The 19,851-nt window shown below is 36.9% G+C and overlaps 1 protein-coding gene across 1 annotated transcript; it reads left to right on the forward strand.

The window, feature by feature from the left end:
- Window positions 1–293: 293 nt before the first annotated feature.
- On the forward strand, window positions 294–18,455 carry mocs3 (molybdenum cofactor synthesis 3). Its single transcript, XM_089120054.1, has 13 exons — window positions 294–393; window positions 2,261–2,393; window positions 2,474–2,566; window positions 5,661–5,781; window positions 5,850–5,924; window positions 6,029–6,146; window positions 10,104–10,212; window positions 12,232–12,294; window positions 12,410–12,573; window positions 12,865–12,912; window positions 13,152–13,248; window positions 16,885–16,986; window positions 18,259–18,455. Exons 1-13 carry the CDS (start codon window positions 301–303, stop codon window positions 18,414–18,416), a joined length of 1,374 nt encoding a protein of 457 aa, XP_088976180.1. The 5' UTR covers window positions 294–300; the 3' UTR covers window positions 18,417–18,455.
- Window positions 18,456–19,851: the final 1,396 nt, after the last annotated feature.

The following is a 19,851-nucleotide window of genomic DNA, read 5'->3' on the forward strand; positions in this document are numbered from 1 at the left end:
TAACGTTTGTTCATCTGCACCCTCGGCCTCGTGTTACTTAATGTTTTAGATGGTTCTATCCTTTCAATTCTCATCTGTCTTTTCAAAATAAAAGTAATAACATTGAGTGGGTTATATCTACATTGGGAGCGCGTATTATGGATCTCTGTTGTAATCACGTGATACGTGCGCTACACGTGGTCGCATGCGCGCGGAAACCCGGAAGTCCCGTGTAGTGTGATTTCTATGTAACTTACACATAATTGCTCGTGATAATAACTGCTTCTTAATCATAATTTGTTATCGAGGTGATTGTTCGTGATGGATGATACAATTTTAAGTTTGAAGACACAGCTCTTGGAAAGGGAGAAAGAGATTGCAGCTTTGAAGAAGAAACTTCATCAAATGGAAAAGGTCTGCAATTAGTTAGTTATTCTGTTTACTCTGTAAATATTCTGATAACAGAATATTTGCCTTTGTGTGGTTCACACAAAATGCCATTGTGTGATTCTGTACCGTTATGCGTCTGTAATGATTTTAACGACGAGTATTTAATGCCAATGTGTTGTTACTGTGTATGGAGTGAAAACAGTATCAACAATTTATTTTAAGGTTTAGGTTCGGTCAGACAAGTGTATTACAATTATTTTTTCTGAATATAAATATTTAAAGGCATAGATTGATAGAACAGCTCAAATCATATATTAATTGTTGGACAGAATAATCTTTTGAAAGGCACCCGTGTCATGACGTAGATACATAACGTTATAGTCAAATTTAAACATATAAACATATTTAAACATATATATCACCTTTTGGGAGCTCAACGATTTGCAAATCCGGCATAAATCGGGCTTGAAATCCTCTAGTGTGAACTTGGCTTAAAGGATTAGTTCACTTTTGAAAAAACTTTTGCTGATAATTTACTCACCCCCATGTCATCCAAGATGTCCATGTCTTTCTTTCCTCAGTCGAAAAGAAATTAAGGTTTTTGATGAAACCATTCCAGGATTTTTCTCCTTATAATGGACTTCAATGGGAACCAGGTCCAACCGAGGTCCAAACGACAGTTATAACAGTTTCAGATGCAGCTTCAAATGTCTTTAAACGACACCAGACGATGAATAAGGGTCTTATCATGCGAAATGATCGGTTATTTCAAAACTTATTCCAAAAATGTAACTTTTCTAAGGACAAATGCTAGCCTTTCTCCATTCTGTGAGGCGCGTTTGTAACGTCACGTATTACGTAATTACGTTCAAAAGGTAACGGGCGACGTAGCCAGAAGTACAGAATCAAAATCGTCCGACATCGTTGTTTTACCTTTTAATTCCTTTTTTGTAAACGGCGTTTGAGTTAGTTTTCACGTTCAACCTATGCGTTCAACTTGTAAACACTCTGACTCTGTACTTCTGGCTACGACGCCCGTGACCTTTTGAACGTAATTACGTATTACGTGACGTTACAAACGCGCCTCACAGAATGGAGAAAGGCTAGCATTTGTCCTTAGAAAAGTTACATTTTTGGAATAAGCTTTGAAATAACCGATCGTTTCACATGATAAGACCCTTATTCATCGTCTGGTGTCGTTTAAAGACATTTGAAGCTGCATCTGAAACTGTTATAACTGTCGTTTGGACCTCGGTTGGACCTGGTTCCCATTGAAGTCCATTATATGGAGAAAAATCCTGGAATGTTTTCATCAAAAACCTTAATTTCTTTTCGACTGAGGAAAGAAAGACATGGACATCTTGGATGACATGGGGGTGAGGAAATTATCAGCAAAAGTTTTTTTAAAAGTGAACTAATCCTTTAAGCTGGGCTGAGTTGAATGGGGGACGGAGGGGGGTGACTCTGGGATGCCAGGGTCACTGTCGAGCCCTCTTGAGGTGTCGTGGGCTAGTCGACGAAACGCTGAGGACGGAAGGTGCCCACTTGAAGACCCTAGAGATGTCCCCTACTCGGCTCAATCCAGACGGAGACCACACGACACAATAGTTCCAGCCATCGTGTGTGCTGACGCGGCAAGTACACTGCAGCCGTAAACGCCGGACAGACGGAGAGTCACATCACCATATGGAAAGAAGCGTAAATGGATGGAGAAGCATAGTTTACTGTAAAGCTACGTCTTAGCTTACCTTGGCTGAAGCCAAGTATAAATCAGCATGAAGTTTTAACATCTACTCTTGTGTAATGGAAATCATCATAAGAAGCCTTCTCAGAGCAGATGATTTTCTTGTCTGAAAACTGAAAAGACTCCCTCCCCTCCCCTTTTTTTCAGGGAAACTCAATAACAACAGAGTTACAGGAGAAGGTTACCAATCTTTCACCACTGAAATCAAATGTAACGCTGAGCAATGAGGACATCATGAGATACAGCAGGCAACTTCTCCTACCAGAACTTGGTGTTAAAGGTTAAACAATATTTTGACTTGAACGTTTATAATGTAACTCTTTTCTTTTCTTTTCTTACACAATCTTCTTTTCTCCACAGGCCAAGTTGCCATAAGTAATGTATCTGTTCTGGTTGTGGGATGTGGAGGTTTAGGTTGTCCCCTTGCGCAGTATCTGGCTGCTGCTGGAATAGGTAATGTGTATTTACAATGTTCATAATGCTGTTAAGTATAGGAGTTTATCTGTACAAGTAAAGTCCTGTTGACACCTGCTATTAAAGGGATAGTTCACCCAAAAAATGAAATTTACCCCATGATTTACTCACCCTCAAATCATCCTAGGTGTATATGACATTTTTCTTTCAGACAAACACAATTGGAGTTATATAAAAAAATGTCCTGGCCCTTCCAAGCTTTATAATGGAAGTGGATAGCCGTAAGTCCATAAAAGTGCATCAATCCATGATAAAAGTGCTCCACATGGCTCCGGGGGGTTCATAAAGGCCTTCTGAAGCTTTTGTGTAAGAAAAATATCCATATTTAAAATTTATCGACTAAAATAACTATCGAATAAAATAACTAAGTTTAGACGCCTCTCGCGGTTCAGACAAACATGGCTCGGCATCAAACTCAAGCTCCTCCGACATTTCCCTTTAAAAATTGTTGTTTTAGACTTATAATTCGTGACTTCCACGGCCGTCATTACGTTGTGTGTCAGGTCAAGGGTCACTCTTTCACCGTAAATCTGTGTACTGTCGTCTGCCGGAAGCTAGTTTTTTTATTCGATAATATTTTAAATGTGGATATTTTTCTTACACTAACAAATCGCCTAACTTTAGAAGGCCTAACCTTTATTAATCCGCCAGAGCCGTGTGGAGCGCTTTTATGATGGATGGATTTACTTTGATGGACTTAAAAAGTACACGGCCATTCACCATTCACACAAATGACCCCACACTTATCATGGGGTAGTTTTCATTTTTGGGTGAACTATGCTTTTAAGAAGCATTTTCGGCAAGTGGATGACGCTAAATACAGACTTAAACTGGGTCTAAAATGACCACTTCCAGAGGTAGTCGAAAATGCGAATGCTTTCAAACGGCCACAAAAGAGTAGACCGCCTTCCCCATGATGGATTTAAACACCAGGTTTAAATGAGTATGTGTCTCCCTCTACTTGTGTTTGACCAAAATGCATCCTAAAACCAGGTTTTAAACATTTTAAAACCAGGGCCTTAAACATTTTGAGCTTGTCCACATTCGACCACTTCCAGAGTTGTTAGCGTATATGCTCATGTGGTTGATCTGATTGGTTACTAGGTGGTTTGTGACGTCAGAAACTCCAGCGATTTCAAACCGTGTTTTTGAGACCGTCTTTGGTTCACTGCAGTTTCAAGGAGAAAATACTCCGAAATGGTGTTGACTCATGAGTTTGCACATGGTTTGCATATTAAAAACACCACATACACATATAAACAACATTAAAAGTTGGATTTTCACCACAGGGGAACTTTAACAAATGAACAAACACAACTTTTGATTTAAAAAATGCATTAGTAAATGTTGTAATTACCATTGAGTAAGACTAACAAGTGCTGTTGTAATATTAATAATCCATGTAAACTAAATAAACCGATGTTAACACATCAAACCATATTCTAAAGTGGTACTACTAATTCATTATATAGATATAGTTTTTATAGTTGAAATTATATATACACACACTACCAAGTAAATAATAATAATATATGATGGATTAAATGGATCAAAAACATACAAACATTTACATTGTTACAAAAGATTTCTATTTCAAATAAATGCTGTTCTTTTGAACTTTCTGTTCATCAAAGTAATAATATATAATCATAATAATAATAAGCAGCACAACTGCTTTTAAACTGTAATAATATTTGATGATATTACTGTTTTTATATCAAATAAATACAGCCTTGGTGAGCAGAAGACTTCTTTCATAAGCATTAAAATAATCTTACTGATTAGAAACATTTGAATGGTAGTGTATAACTAAGATATTTATCTGTAATAGTTAGAGAGAGAGTCTATTTTTTATCCCTTGTGCATCCTTGTGGACATTTTTGTCCTTTTCAGTTAGTTTTTTTGATCACTTTGCCTGTGTTAAAGCTAACTGCAAAAAACTTGCCACATGTGTGTATTTTTATTGGAATTTTACTATTTCACCGTCATTTTCTTAAAAAACTATTTTTTTCATTAGGTACAAAAAATACTCCCTCTCAGCACCTTTTGGACAAAAATGTCCCCATTGAAACCCATTAAAACTGCCATTTTTAATCCCCGGTTCAGTTAACTATAAAATTATGCAATCTTTGTTAAGAGGCTTTCATTCTGATGGCAAGGCTTCAAAATTTTATTTTTTACTATTTTTTATCAGATGGTGTCATTTTTTTTTTTTTTAAAGTTTGGCCAATAAAACAAATATCGCTTTTTTCCTGTTTTCTGGTTCGGCATACTACAGAGCCAACTGGATAAATTATGCAACAATATTTGTGTGGGTGTGTTGGTATGGATGTCAGAGTGTGGTTAGTATGTGTGTTATAAAAAAATATGTGTGTGTGTTTGTAAGACTGAGAGAGAAAAACTGCAAATAACAAATCCAATCACTGTGAACACCAGTGGGGTTTTGCTGGCACCCAATGGGGAAAATATGTCACTACGCCCAAACAAACTGTTACCGAAAGCTCATTTTTTTGAGATATCATCCTCAAATTTGGAACACAACCTATTTAGATATATGGCTTTGATTTTATTGTAGTTTTGAGTTCAACCTGATTTAAAAAATATATATTTTATATAAAATATTATTTTATAAATAATTTTCATAAACTTATACCTATATAACTTTTTTTTTTTGATTTACTTATTATTATTTTTTTTACTTCAGCAATAATCTGCAAAGGGTCTTCTTTAAAATGATACCAAACTTAAGTCTGTGCTCTAAAGCGTTACATTTTTATGACATGGACATTTTTGTCCTCTTTTTACCTATGTGTAATTTTTTTTAATTGATGCACAAGGGTTAAATTAACTTTTTTAATTTAAGAGAAATGCACAAAACAGAAATCCCCATAGTTACCAGTCTAAATGCTAAAGTAGAAGAGATGAGGGCTGAATCCGCTGTTCGTAAAGGGTCCCGTGAAAACCTTCATATCTCGTTTTAGTTTGTGTCCCAAAGCAAACACTTGTGTGAAGACACAGCTGTAATTGTACTATGGCACTAGTCGGCAGCCGTTAATGTAGTTTGTGTTTTCAGGACGCTTGGGCCTGTTGGACTATGATGTGGTGGAACTGAGTAACTTGCACCGACAGGTGCTTCATTCAGAAGTGACTCAAGGTCAGCCTAAAGCCCTGTCTGCCGCCCAGGCCATCAGCAGGTACCATCCCACCTACAAAACCAGCACAGGTGAACGACGGAGAGCTGACCGCTTCTGATCTCTTCCAGGTTGAACTCCACAGTTCAGTGTGTTCCTTATCACCTCCAGCTCTCCAGAGACAACGCCAGACAACTCATTCAACAATATCCACTCATGAATTGCTATTGAGAAGTTAATCTTGAACTTTTTCCACAGTTCTGTACAGTGCGAAACCCATTTATTTGTCTCCTTGACTTTGCATCTTCATGTATGACATCGTGGCCGACTGTTCAGACAACGTTCCCACACGGTACCTCGTGAACGATGCCTGCGTTCTGGCCGGCAAGCCTTTAGTGTCAGCGAGTGCTCTACGAATGGAAGGACAGGTGAGCTCATCAAACCTGCAGACAGTGAGCTGTACATTGGTATTTTACTGTGGTCGCAAGTATTTTACACATTCTTTTAAAGGGACAGTCAGCCAAAAATGAAAATATATACTGTATGTGTATCTATACAGGAAGTCAATGGGATGCAATGCTTTTTTGACATCAACATTCTTTAAAATCTCTTATTTGTGTTGCGTAGAAGAAAGAAAGTTGATCGAAAGTACAAGAACACTGAAAGTAATGAGTTACACAGATACCAAAACTGCAACCTTGATTTTTCTTGATACCACGACTGTTTATATATGTATATGATTTCTGGAGGATCATGTGACACTGGAGACTGGAGGAAAGGCTGATGAAAATCCAGCTTTACATCACATCAATAAATTATATTTAAAAGTATATAATAAAAAAGCATTATTTTACAGTAAATTTTAATAATGTTTCACAATATTACAGTTTGTTTCTGTATTTTTGATCAAATTAATGCACCCTTGATGAGCCACAAATGACCATTTTTACTCTGAGGTGGACACAGGTTTCGATACTAATGTGGTGTTTAACACCCTAAAGCTGTATTTGATTTGCGTATTTTAAAATATTTCTCAAATATGTTTAAATAGGAATAAGCATATTTCGAAAATCATATCCATCAACAATATTAATAAATAATAAAAACATTAAGTGAATGTGAGTGTAGACCTTTTATTAAAAAAACCCTGCAATTTAAAACAACTATTTGTGACAAGAGTGTCTGTATCTTATGAATAATACATTTATGATAGTTATTACTACATGAATATACACTCACCTAAAGGATTATTAGGAACACCTGTTCAATTTCTCATTAATGCAATTATCTAATCAACCAATCACATGGCAGTTGCTTCAATGCATTTAGGGGTGTGGTCCTGATCAAGACAATCTCCTGAACTCCAAACTGAATGTCAGAATGGGAAAGAAAGGTGATTTAAGTAATTTTGAGCGTGGCATGGTTGTTGGTGCCAGACGGGCCGGTCTGAGTGTTTCACAATCTGCTCACTTACTGGGATTTTCACGCACAACCATTTCTAGGGTTTACAAAGAATGGTGTGAAAAGGGAAAAACATCCAGTATGCGGCAGTCCTGTGGGCGAAAATGCCTTGTTGATGCTAGAGGTCAGAGGAGAATGGGCCGACTGATTCAAGCTGATAGAAGAGCAACTTTAACTGAAATAAGCACTCGTTACAACCGAGGTATGCAGCAAAGCATTTGTGAAGCCACAACACACACAACCTTGAGGCGGATGGGCTACAACAGCAGAAGACCCCACCGGGTACCACTCATCTCCACTACTAATAGGAAAAAGAGGCTACAGTTTGCAAGAGTCACCAAAATTGGACAGTTGAAGACTGGAAAAATGTTGCCTGGTCTGATGAGTCTCGATTTCTGTTGAACATTCAGATGGTCGAGTCAGAATTTGGCGTAAACAGAATGAGAACATGGATCCATCATGCCTTGTTACCCCTGTGCAGGCTGGTGGTGGTGGTGTAATGGTGTGGGGGATGTTTTCTTGGCACACTTTAAGCCCCTTAGTGCCAATTGGGCATCGTTTAAATGCCACGGCCTACCTGAGCATTGTTGCTGACCATGTCCATCCCTTTATGGCCACCATGTCCCCATCCTCTGATGGCTACTTCCAGCAGGATAATGCACCATGTCTCAAAGCTCCAATCATTTCAAATTGGTTTCTTGAACATGACAATGAGTTCACTGAACTAAAATGGCCGCCACAGTCACCAGATCTCAACCCAATAGAGCATCTTTGGGATGTGGTGGAACGAGAGCTTCGTGCACAAATCTCCATCAACTGCAAGATGCTATCCTATCAATATGGGCCAACATTTCTAAAGAATGCTTTCAGCACCTTGTTGAATCAATGCCACATAGAATTAAGGCAGTTCTGAAGGTGAAAGGGGGTCAAACACAGTATTAGTGTGGTGTTCCTAATAATCCTTAAAGTGAATATACACACTATAAACAACATTTCTTTGTAATGTTTGGTGCCGATTTTTAATAGGACAACAGACATGATTAGATAAGACAAATATATAGGGTGAACATGAATTATCTCTGATTGCAAAAAATGGTGTAAAGTTTTCAGTGCAACGCAACACAAAAGCACTTGATGATGCGCATGATGATGCGCTATAAAGTAACCTTACGTTTTTGAGTCATTCAATCATGAGATTTATTAATTCTTCAACACACTCATCTCACAGACACCCAATCGTGAGTATAACACCATTTATAATCGCCTGTAAACTCAAACCTTTTTTAAACTAAAAGAAATGTACATTTTGTAACATCGTTCAGAGTTTTACTGTCACAGCTGAACGTGAAGGCAAGAGTTTCCATATCTTCCTCATATACTGTCTGTTCCTAAAATTAAAGGGATACTCCACCGGGTTTTCATAATAAACTATGTTATTCCCTTAACTAAGACGAGCTGATGCATACCTCTCTCGTCTCAGTGCGTGCACTCTATCGCTCTGTATTGCAGCAAAACTATGTTAGCGCTTAGCTTAGCCCAGTGCATTAAATATGGGCCAAAAAGAGAAGTGACAAAACACTTCCTCGTTTACCCTATTTAAACACAGTTACTCGATTAGTGTAACTCGACCTAGGCTGGTGACACAAAATAAAACGTTGTGTTTTTCTAAGCGTTTAAAATTGACGACTTTATTACCGGGAGCCGGTAAGAGGACTTTTCACGAGTGAAGGTATTATTGCGCCAAGTTGAAGTGCTCTAAAGCACTTTTTATGGTATTCCGCCATACAATATAGTCATCAATTTTAAACGCTTAGAAAAACACATTTTATTTTGTGTCACCAGCCTAGGTCGAGTTACACTAATCGAGTAACTGTGTTTAAATAGGGAAAACGAGGAAGTGTTTTGTCGCTTCTCTTTTTGGCCCATATTTAATGCACTGGGCTAAGCTAAGCGCTAACATAGTTTTGCGGCAATACAAAGCGATAGAGTGCACGCACTGAGACGAGAGAGGTATGCATCAGCTCGTCTTAGTTAAGGGAATAACATAGTTTAATACGAAAACCCGGTGGAGTATCCCTTTAAAGAGTAACTAAACACTTAACCAACTTTTTTTAGTTAATGATCTGTAAGAATGGATCTTTATTAATCAGTCATTGATTCGAGTAACTTTTTTGACATTTGTTTATAAAGTGTTCTATTTCTACAATATATGGTGTAAAAACGTCTTAGTGCTGCCCTCTTCAGGTTGAACGGTGGCTACTGCAGTTGAATTTTCCTATTGGATGTTTGCGGTAGTACGTGACACAGCGGTTGTTGGTGACGTAGGCAAGTTCCATACAAAGAGATGCGTCTCAGGTGCACGCCCCCCTCCGCTGGGCTCTGCCCACTTTTCCAGCATTTTTCAAATATTGCCAGTGGGTGGAGTCAGCTCCGACCAGGGGTTTAGTTACCCTTTAAGTTTCCGTTTGTCTTTAGAAAAGCAGGAATATTGTGCAAGAAATCGTTCATGGTACAATTATAATACCTTTTGGTATTAACAGTAACAACCATAATGCACAGTTTACATAATGTACAGTTGGATTGGTCCCGTCTGACCGAGACCCGGTTCAATAAAAAAGCTCTGTAATGGAACGATGCCGAGTGTCGTATTGGTGCAGTTTGACCACAGTCACAATTGTTCATCCGCTGACTTTCCACAAGAATAAAGGGGCAGCTTTTTATTAGGGTTACCTCATTGTATTGTGAAGTGTTTTGAATAACACTGTCACTTTTGATTAATTTAATGCAGTCTTTTTGAATAAAAGTATGAATTTCTTGCAAAAAAAGAAAAAAATTGACCCCAAACTTTTGAACGAGAGTATATATACATATATGTCTTTTGAGTTAATTGTGAGATTTTGATTATTTCAATGTTTCTCTTGTAGCTCACGGTGTACAACTATCGAGGAGGGCCGTGTTACCGGTGTTTGTTCCCCTCTCCACCTCCTCCTGAGACTGTCACCAACTGCTCTGATGGAGGGGTTCTGGGAGTGGGTCAGTCGGACTCTACTTGACCTGATTATGTGCCGTAGTTTCAGAGATCTCTGCTTCTTCCTCTTCATCATCATCTTCTTCTCTATATTTATTTGAGACAGAACTACTTGCTTATTGTACAAAGTCAATTCAAACTTTGTTTCTTCTGGAGTGGTTTGTTCAAATCAACTTTTACAAAGTCTTGATTTTGTTTTGGGTTCTACTAGAATAGGTTTTCATGCGTGAAAAAAATCCTGATTTTTTTTTTATTTTTATTTTTTTACAATTTTACATTATTGCAGCTCCTCTCTTCCCAGTCTGTCAGTACCGCTTTTAGTTTCCTGCATGTCTCCATGAAGACCCTCCTTTTGAAATCGCAATGGGTTCTGATTGGTCGGCTGGACCAGTGTGTTGTGATTGGTCAACCGGTTTGAGTGTATTTCGGAAACACACTACTAACGAGATTCAACACACTATTGACCTAACTCAACCAGGCCCTGCCCCTTTTTTGTATATGTATTGTGCAGGAATGGTTTAAATGATGTGACATTTACGTTCTTGGAAGAAAACTCGACACTTATTTAGAGAATCACTCCCACTGGAGGGACATTGTGCTTTTTAACTTTCAGAGCTTTTTCATCCTCAAGCAGTAACATTACACATTAAAGAAACATGAATATGTGAAAAAGCATAATAGGTCCTGATTAAGGTCATTTAAAGGGATAGTTCACTTTGAAATTAATTGTTGGTATGTTTTAGCTTACCTCAAGGGCATCCAAGATGTAGGTGTCTTTGTTTCCGCAATAGTTTCAATTTTGATATTTTTAGCTCAAACCGTTCTTGTCTGTCAGTCATATAATGGAGGTCTATGGTCACCACCTCAAAGAGCATGCACAGAGAAGTCCAAATTAAACCTGATTTAATAAAATAACTCGTAAATGTAAGTACACATTGATGGCCTAAGACACGAAACGAGCGGTTTGAGTGAGAAAACGAACAGTATTTATATCGTTTTTACCTCTTGTAACCACAGCCACGTCCAACTGATCTGAGGGCACGGGCGCTTTGGTCTGTGCAAGCGCCGGAAGTGATCTCTCTCTCTCTCTCTCTCTCTCTCTCTCTCTGTGTACGTCACTCATTATTTACACAGAGATTTCGTAAGTGTTACCTTTCACTGTGAAGATCTAAACATATTTAGATATTCAGGACATCACAATGGAAGGCGATTTCGATATATAGACAGACAACGTTGAATTTTTTTTCACAACTGCGTGAGAGATCACTTACGGCACTTGCGCAGATCGAAGCACCCACGCCCTCCAATCACTTTGACGTAAATGTGATCACAAGAGGTAAAATGATATAAATGATGTTCGTTTTCTCACACAAACCGCTCGTTTCGTGTCTTAGGCCATCAATGTGTACTTACATTTACGAGTCATTAAATCATGTTTAATTTGGACTTCTCTGTGCATGCTCTTTGAGGTGGTGACCATAGACCTCCATTATATGACTGACAGACAAGAACGGTTTGACTTAAAAATATCAAATTTGAAACCACTGCGGAAACAAAGACACCTACATCTTGGATGCCCTTGAGGTAAGCTAAACATACCAAAAAATAATTTCAAAGTGAAAATAGCTCTGACTGCTGACATGGCATGAAATAAAATAATCTGAATCTATTTCAAAGTGAACTATCCCTTTAAGTAGGAAGTTTGAAATTGACTGACATTTACATACTAAATTGCAGTTGGTCTTATTTCTTGCATTTGATTTCATACTGAATTTTGCATATGCTGAGTGTCTCGACAAAGACCGTCTCTCTCATTTACTTAAAACTGAATCCTAAGTTCTTTGCTTATCTAAAACAACAATACTGTTTCTTTTTCTAACTGCAGATCTTACCAAAAAACAAAGTTATTTCTGACTTTTAAAAAAGTGAATATGAATTCCTCCTCTGTAATGATCTCATAATCCCTTCACGTTCATTCTGCATTGAGCATCTGACTGTGAAGTGACCTGTTTTGATTCTTGCAGTGCCTGGTATAATGGGTTGCCTTCAAGCATTAGAAGTTCTGAAAATTGCGTCTGGTCAAGGATGTATCCTTTCCGCCCTTAATGACAGCCTAAACTGAAACAATTATGCTTTTAAGCTCACTTATTACCATAGTGTAGAAAGAACATAATGAAGTCACTCCTTAACCGGTCTGTTCAGCCTCATTTGAGCAGCAGCTGCTGATGTTTGATGGTCAGGAGGGGCGTTTCCGGGCCATACGTCTGCGGTCCAGGCAGATGGAGTGTGTGGTGTGTGGAGACAAGCCCACGATCACTGAGCTCCAGGACTATGAGCAGTTCTGTGGCTCTGCTGCGACGGATAAGGTCTGAGGATGACGAAATCTCACACTTTTTTTCCTATAGTCATCCTTGTGTGTGTGTGTGTGTGTCAATGATGCAAACCAATCAACTGTGAAAAGCAAATGCACATACATGTTATTAAACAAAGCCATGGCAAATACAGTACGTACATTCAGTCAGAAATCAACTCTAAGGTCTCCTGATCAGACGTGGCTTACATCAGCATTTATTTGTGGTGGTTTTGGTTTAAACGTTGTAATGAAAACCAGTGCTGATGTTTTCTCAGTTATTATTTCTGTTTTATTTCATTCACAGTGTCGGAGACTGAATCTTCTAACCAAAGAACAGAGAGTCTCAGTGCAGGTAGTACAGTTATTTTTCCTCATTCTGGGCATGCAGAGGAATGTAATAAGGGGTCTTTAAATTTCCATTTGGTAGATGATATCTTTAGCTGGACCGCTCTGTTAGCCAGTTCATCACTGAGCATTGTGGAAGTGTGTAGCTGGTCATTATATAAAGTAGATCGGATCTGTCATCTTGCATTTCTGTGCAGCTTCCCTCCTCAAATATTGCCCATATATAATATTTGTCTTTCATTGCAGGAGTATAGAGCCATTTTGGACAGCTCAACCCCTCATGTCCTCCTTGACGTTCGACCCAAAGTAGAGGTGGACATTTGCCATATGTCGAACTCAATCAGTATCCTTTCCTATGATCTCTCTTTAACGGTTTAGTATTGGACGTTTGCATTATTCAGAAACTCTACATGTGAGTCAGTGCACTGTGGAGTTTCGAATTTCCCTAATTACTGTAGTTGTGCCTCCTAAGGCAAGTTTCACTAGTATGTTTGCTCATATTTTCATGAGTTTGCGTTTGTTCAAATCCCTAACCAAAAAAAAATGACTCTAACTCTTCCTTGTATCCAAATTTATTTGCATCCCACAATTAATTTTTAATTCTGCAAATTACCTTTATGATTAATGTTGTAGTAGATTAACATTTTTTTAAAAGCTTTTCATATCTGCTCTCATTAGTCAAAAGTTTGAAATAATCAATTTCTTTTTTGATGTTTTTGAAAGACTTATGCTCATTTATTTGATTAAATAATACAGCTAAAACTGTAATATTGTAAAATATTAATTAAATACTTTTTTTTTTAATTTAATATATATTAAAATGAAATTTATTTCTATGATATAAAGCGGAATTTTCAGCATCTTCAGTGTCACATGATTCTTCAGAAATGGTTCTGATATGCTGATTTGCTGCTCGATAGTCCTCATTATTATGATCAGTGTTAAACTGTTTTTGCAGCTTAATGTGGAAATCAAGTAACATTTTATTTCAGGATGCTGTGATGGAAAAAAAACAAATCAGAAGTACAGCATTTATTTGAAAAAGAAATATTTTGTAACATTATAAATGCCTATACTGTCACTTTTGATCAAATTAATGCGTCCTTGCTAAATAAAAGTATATAATTTTTTTATTCTTCGGTCAATCTGATTCGGGATACGAATTCCATCTTTCTTGTGCACCAAATCAAAAATTCAAAATATATTTAAAATAGAAGAGTTGTTTTTAATTGTAATATAGAGTCCAATATTATTATTTATACTGTATTTTTGATCAAATAAATGCAGCATTGGTGAGCAGAAGAGACTTAAAAGGGTCAATATAATCATAAAGTGCCTTTGAGACTTCACAATTTCCAAAATAAAAAGCTTAGAAATGCCTGTTGGTCAAGCTCCAGCACATTATTATTGCATAATGATAATAAAATTTAGATTTTCAGAAAGATATTTCTTTCTCAACGATGCATTTTAGCTAATGGGAAAAGTCTTTTGATAATAATGAAATTGCCACAACATATTTGTTTCACTCTAAAAAATGTGGTAGTTGCACTTTCTTTTCTAAATACCATCTAACAACAAATATCAGCTACATTTCTTAATAAAATACATAAAAATATATAAAATAATATATAAAATGCATAACAAATATACAAATTACACCAAAGGTTTTGCTAACTTAAAATAATTAGCTTATTTCCATAAAATATGAAGATGACTTTAATGTGTAAAGAGATTAGGAAGATGAGAGAAACGACAGGAACAGCAAGAAACCCTTAAGCTATGTATGATACTCTAAATATTGTAATGATTACAGCCTGACAGAAACTAAAACCACTCACTTGATTAATTAAAAACAGCGGAGTAACTGAACACCGCTGTGTGTTGCTCGGACACGCACAACAGTTGCGCTTTGGCTTTGTTTGGAAGTATTTTTGTATAAGCAAAAACAGACAATATCGACACTATTGTTTAAAATTTAATTAACTGTTGTATAAAATCAATATCGTATTTGCACTTTTACTGCTCATGTGATTGCTTATAAAACCCATACAGGGGCGTTCTTCCATCCAATCTTGAGTTTTAGGCGTATTCTAACTGTGATAGGCTACATCACACATCACGAGTCATTGCCTTGCGTCATTTTTATCCGTAAGCAACTGCATTGGCAGGGCGGATGTGTTAAATGCATTAATCATTTCAACATGTTATTTTGTTTTATTGTTAATTGCCCCAATTAACGTGTTAAATCGACAGCTCTAGTGAAAACATTATTAGAGTGTGGCAAAAACTACTGGCATATCCTCCCTGTCATGGAAGGCTTGGTGACTGGTCGACATTTTCATTTTTACTAATGAACACATGGTGTATCTTCAGTTAGCAAAGTGATTCATTGTTGAAGCTGACTGGGTAAATAAGTTTAAAATATATATTTAGATATTTTAGAAAGTTTATAAGTTTAAGTTTATTCATTTAAGATTTTACTATGACATGGTGGACAACTTGATAACATCCAACTACAAACACAATATCGAAATTAGGAAATATAAGTGTAGAATCTTAGTATACTTGCTGCTAATCCATCGACCGGAAGTTGAAGCCTCGCGGGAGCTGCCATCTTGTAGCAGTAACTAACTTCACTTGCGTTAGCGTTCCCATTGACTCTCATTCATTTTGGCGTCACTTTGACAGTGAATAACTTTACATCTGAGGCGTTTGAAGACCCCATTTGTCCTTTATTTTTTTCTAAAGAAACACGACAATGTATAAAATGCTCCATTACCTTGTAGCTTATGTTATGGCCCTGTATAAGCATTTTTCTTTGTAAAAGTAGGCTAACGATTGCGTCATACCCACGCGACTCTCTGTCGCACAGTAAAGAGATTACCGTATGGACAGGAGGAGAAGCTCGCGGGTAATCAGGCAAATGTGGAGGCAAAATGACAAAATAATTAATCAGAATACCTAGCAAAATTGTCTGCTGCTCCTAGCTCATGGACAGCTCCTACTCACACTCTCCGCATCTGCATGTTTCGGAAGGGAATGATTCATCGACGTCATCAAGCTCTGTTTGAGTCTGCGCGCCAGGGACGGAAGTGCTAAAAAAATCGCCAAAAACGGGCTTCACTTGTCTCAGTTCCAATGAGATGGCTCTGTCCACTTGCTGCAACCTCCATTGAAGAAAGAGCAAATGCGGGTTTCTTAAAGGGCCAGTTACCCCATAATGACAGGGTGGTGGGGTGTCACGATTCGCCAAATCCTCGATTCAATTACATTTTCGATTCTAAGGTCACGGTTCGATTCGATTCTCGATTTTTGTCAATCAGCCAATCAGGATGCTCTTTGTCTTACATGCGCTTCATGAGGCACACACGCAAGGTCTCTCGCTCTCTCCCTCTCTGCCGTACGCGCAATACGGTTTGGAGCACAGTTTTTTCTGTCTCGTTCACTCTAGATTCCAGGAGATTTTAACTCATTTTCGGGCATCAGGGAGCCGCTATCAATATGCGGGAGACTCATCAATATGAATATGCAAATTAGCCCCGCCTCCACTCGCTCACACCAGCTAAAAGATGCACTCGACGGATCCACTTTACTGAAGTAAACGCTGCACAGTTGTATCGCTCACAATGTCTGATATATAACGGTGGCTATGTAATCAGACATCTAATAATGTGTTACACAAACCATGTTCCTGTTCGCCATCTCAGTCTACCTTTTTAAAATCAGTATCCTTAGTGAAGTAAAGAAAATGATTTTAAACTCTGTTTTCCTTTTGATATACACATTTAGATTCATTTAGATTAGCAATGTTTATACAACAGATAGAGCATGTACCCGCTTGGCATAAACAAACACGTGTTCATTTCTCGTGCTCAGGTTTGGAGGCACTAACACTCATCTCGCTTCTGCTGACGTTCCTTCATTCTTCATATCTTCATATTTAATTCCTTCAGTTTACTTTTCTTACCTTACATACCAGACATTCCACTTGCTAGTTTAGAGGATAAAAAGGCTGAGCACATCACACTTTTAAAAGATACAATTAGTAACCTCAAACAACAGACCAAATCTCAAGTCCCAGGTAAGAATCTTTTGTTATATGTCGTTTTTTTTTTTTTTTGTGATTAAAGGGACAGTTGACTTTGAAATAAATTTTTATGTTTTAGCTTACCTCAAGGGCATCCAAGATGTAGGTGTCTTTGTTTCCGCAGTAGTTTCAATTTTTACATTTTTAGGTCAAACCGTTGTTGTCTGTCAGTCATATAATGGAGGTCTATGGTCACCACCTCAAAGAGCATGCACAGAGAAGTCCACATTAAACATGATTTAATGACTCGTAAATGTAAGTACACATTGATGGCCTAAGACACGAAACGAGCGGTTTGTGTAAGAAAAAGATCAGTATTTATATCGTTTTACCTCTTGTAATCACAGCCACGTCCAAGTTATCTGGTAACAAGAGGTAAAAACGATATAAATACTGTTTGTTATCGCACACAAACCACTCGTTTCGTGTCTTAGGCCATCAGTGTGTACTTACATTTATGAGTCATTAAATCATGTTTAATTTGGACTTCTCTGTGCATGCTTTTTGAGGTGGTGACCATAGACCTCCATTATATGACAGACAAACATGAACGGTTTGACCTAAAAATATCAAAATTGAAACTACTGCGGAAACAAACACACCAAGAAACAAAGTGAGTTACAAAAGATTTTTATTTCAAAAAAATTTTTTTTTTACTTTCTTTCCATCAGAGTAACATGTTTTTCAGAAAAAAAGGTGTTAAACCAGTTTGGACCATTGTTTGAACATTGTTATTAATAACTATTATTTGTGATTAAACATCAATACAAATTAATTAATTATTATTATTTTTTTAAATGATTATTATATTTTTGATAGATTCATAAATATTCATTATAGTTATCATTATCCTATGGTAAAATTTACTTCCTTCTGGAGTGATTATTTATAAAATAATTGTGATGAGTACTTTACGTACACATTTTACATACACATAATGCATAAATAAAATTGGGTAAAATAAAGTTCTTTGTGTGCCGTATGATTGCTGTGAATAAGCTTACTTTGTATAAATAATTTTTACTTTTATAAAAAGAAAGAACATTTACTTTTATTCAGCAAGAATTTGTTTTTCTGTATTTTTGATCAAATAAATGCAGATTTGGTGAAAATTATAATCTTCTATCAAAAATGAACTGGTGATATACATTAAATTTATATATTTATATTTGGTAAAATAAGATTATTTGTATGATTGGAGTAAATGAGCATGAATGGAGTGAACCAGCTAACTTTACCTGTGTGTTTACCTTTATTGTCTTGCAGTGTTTGTGGTGTGCAAACTCGGCAATGACTCCCAGAAGGCAGTTCAGCTCCTGGAGGAAATGTCGGGTCTGGAAATGGAGCAGATCACTGCGAGGGACATCCGTGGAGGATTGATGGCCTGGGCCAAGAACATAGACCACTCTTTCCCTCAATACTGACATTAATGAAGGAAAGCAATAAAGTTCAAATGATTTTCACTTTGTCTATTTCATTTATGCTATAATTGGTTTGATTTTGGGACCTCATCACTCCCCTGCATTTCTGTTTTTCACTGCATCTTTTAATGTGTGTAATATAATCAGACTGATTTCTCCATTTATTATGATTCTAGTAAGTTATTCCTACTCTGCAGCTTTAAGTTCTCAAATAAATAATCATAATAGTCATCAATATCCCATGGTGATAATTTATGATATAATTGTGACTAGGAGTTTACATACACTTTGCATTTGCGGAATATACAAAATGTTATATTCATATAAGTGCATGAAAACTTTTAGCTATAATGACTACTTAACCCTCAGGTGCTCTTCGGTCATTTCTGACCGAAAAATGTTCTGTTTTGAAATGTTAAAAATCACAGCTTCATCGGAATGTTACGAAACTTGGTGACTTTTATGGCATTGTGTATGTGAAGGTCATGATCCGAGCATGCTAAGTGGTCGTAAAAAAAATAGTCACACTTGTGCTCTTCGGTCAAAAATGACCGACCATAGGAAATGAATGGGAAATTGACAAAAACACAAAAACTTTGAGAATTTTTGTGTGTACAATCTACAAATCGGCCACGATGCAAAAAAAAGTGCTCAGCATTGAAGGGGTGACACTGTAAAACATCAAGAGTGCAAAACAGACATACCCACCCCTACGCACACACACTCACACACACTTTTATACACAAAAACACCAATAAATTGTGATTAAAGAAATCTGTTTTGAATGTTTAAAAATCACAGCTTCTTCAGAAAATTACGAAACTTGGTGACTTTTATGGCATTGGGTATGTGAACACAAAAAAAAAATTGAGGTCATGATTCGAGCAATTTAAGTGGTCGTAAAAAAATGAGTCACACTTTTGCTCTTCTGTCAAAAATGACAACCCATAGGAAATGAATGGGAAATTGATACAAAAAAAAATTCTCTGAATTTTTGTACAATCTACAAATCGGCCACAATTCTAAAAAAAAAAGTACACCGCAAGAAAGGGGTGACACTCTACAACATCTAGAGTGCAAAACAGACACACCCACCAACACACACACACACACACATACAAACACACTTTTATACACATACACACCAATAAATTTTGATTACAAAAAGTATGTTTTGAATTTTTAAAAATCACAGCTTCATCGCGATGTTACGAAACTTGGTGACTTTTATGGCATTATGTATGTGAACACACACAAAAATTGAGGTCATGATCTGAGCATGCTAAGTGGTCTTAAAAAAAATAGTCACACTTGTGGTCTTTGGTCAAAAATGACCCCATATGAAATGAATGGGAAATTGTAAAAAAAAAAAATGTTTTTTGTCATTTGTTTTATAAGAAATAGTTTTTGAGATTGTTTCAACTATACAAATCCACCA

This window comes from Pimephales promelas, chromosome 15, assembly GCF_988280905.1.
Source record: "Pimephales promelas chromosome 15, fPimPro1.hap1.1, whole genome shotgun sequence".
Lineage (NCBI taxonomy): Eukaryota > Metazoa > Chordata > Actinopteri > Cypriniformes > Leuciscidae > Pimephales > Pimephales promelas.

Excerpts from the sequence above, each read along its gene's own strand:
- mocs3 (XM_089120054.1), top strand. The coding sequence starts at position 301 with ATGGATGATACAATTTTAAGTTTGAAGACACAGCTCTTGGAAAGGGAG. Across the intron at positions 2,394-2,473 it reads ACCAGAACTTGGTGTTAAAG|GCCAAGTTGCCATAAGTAAT; the intron begins GTTAAACAATAT and ends TTTTCTCCACAG. Across the intron at positions 16,987-18,258 it reads GACCAAATCTCAAGTCCCAG|TGTTTGTGGTGTGCAAACTC; the intron begins GTAAGAATCTTT and ends ATTGTCTTGCAG.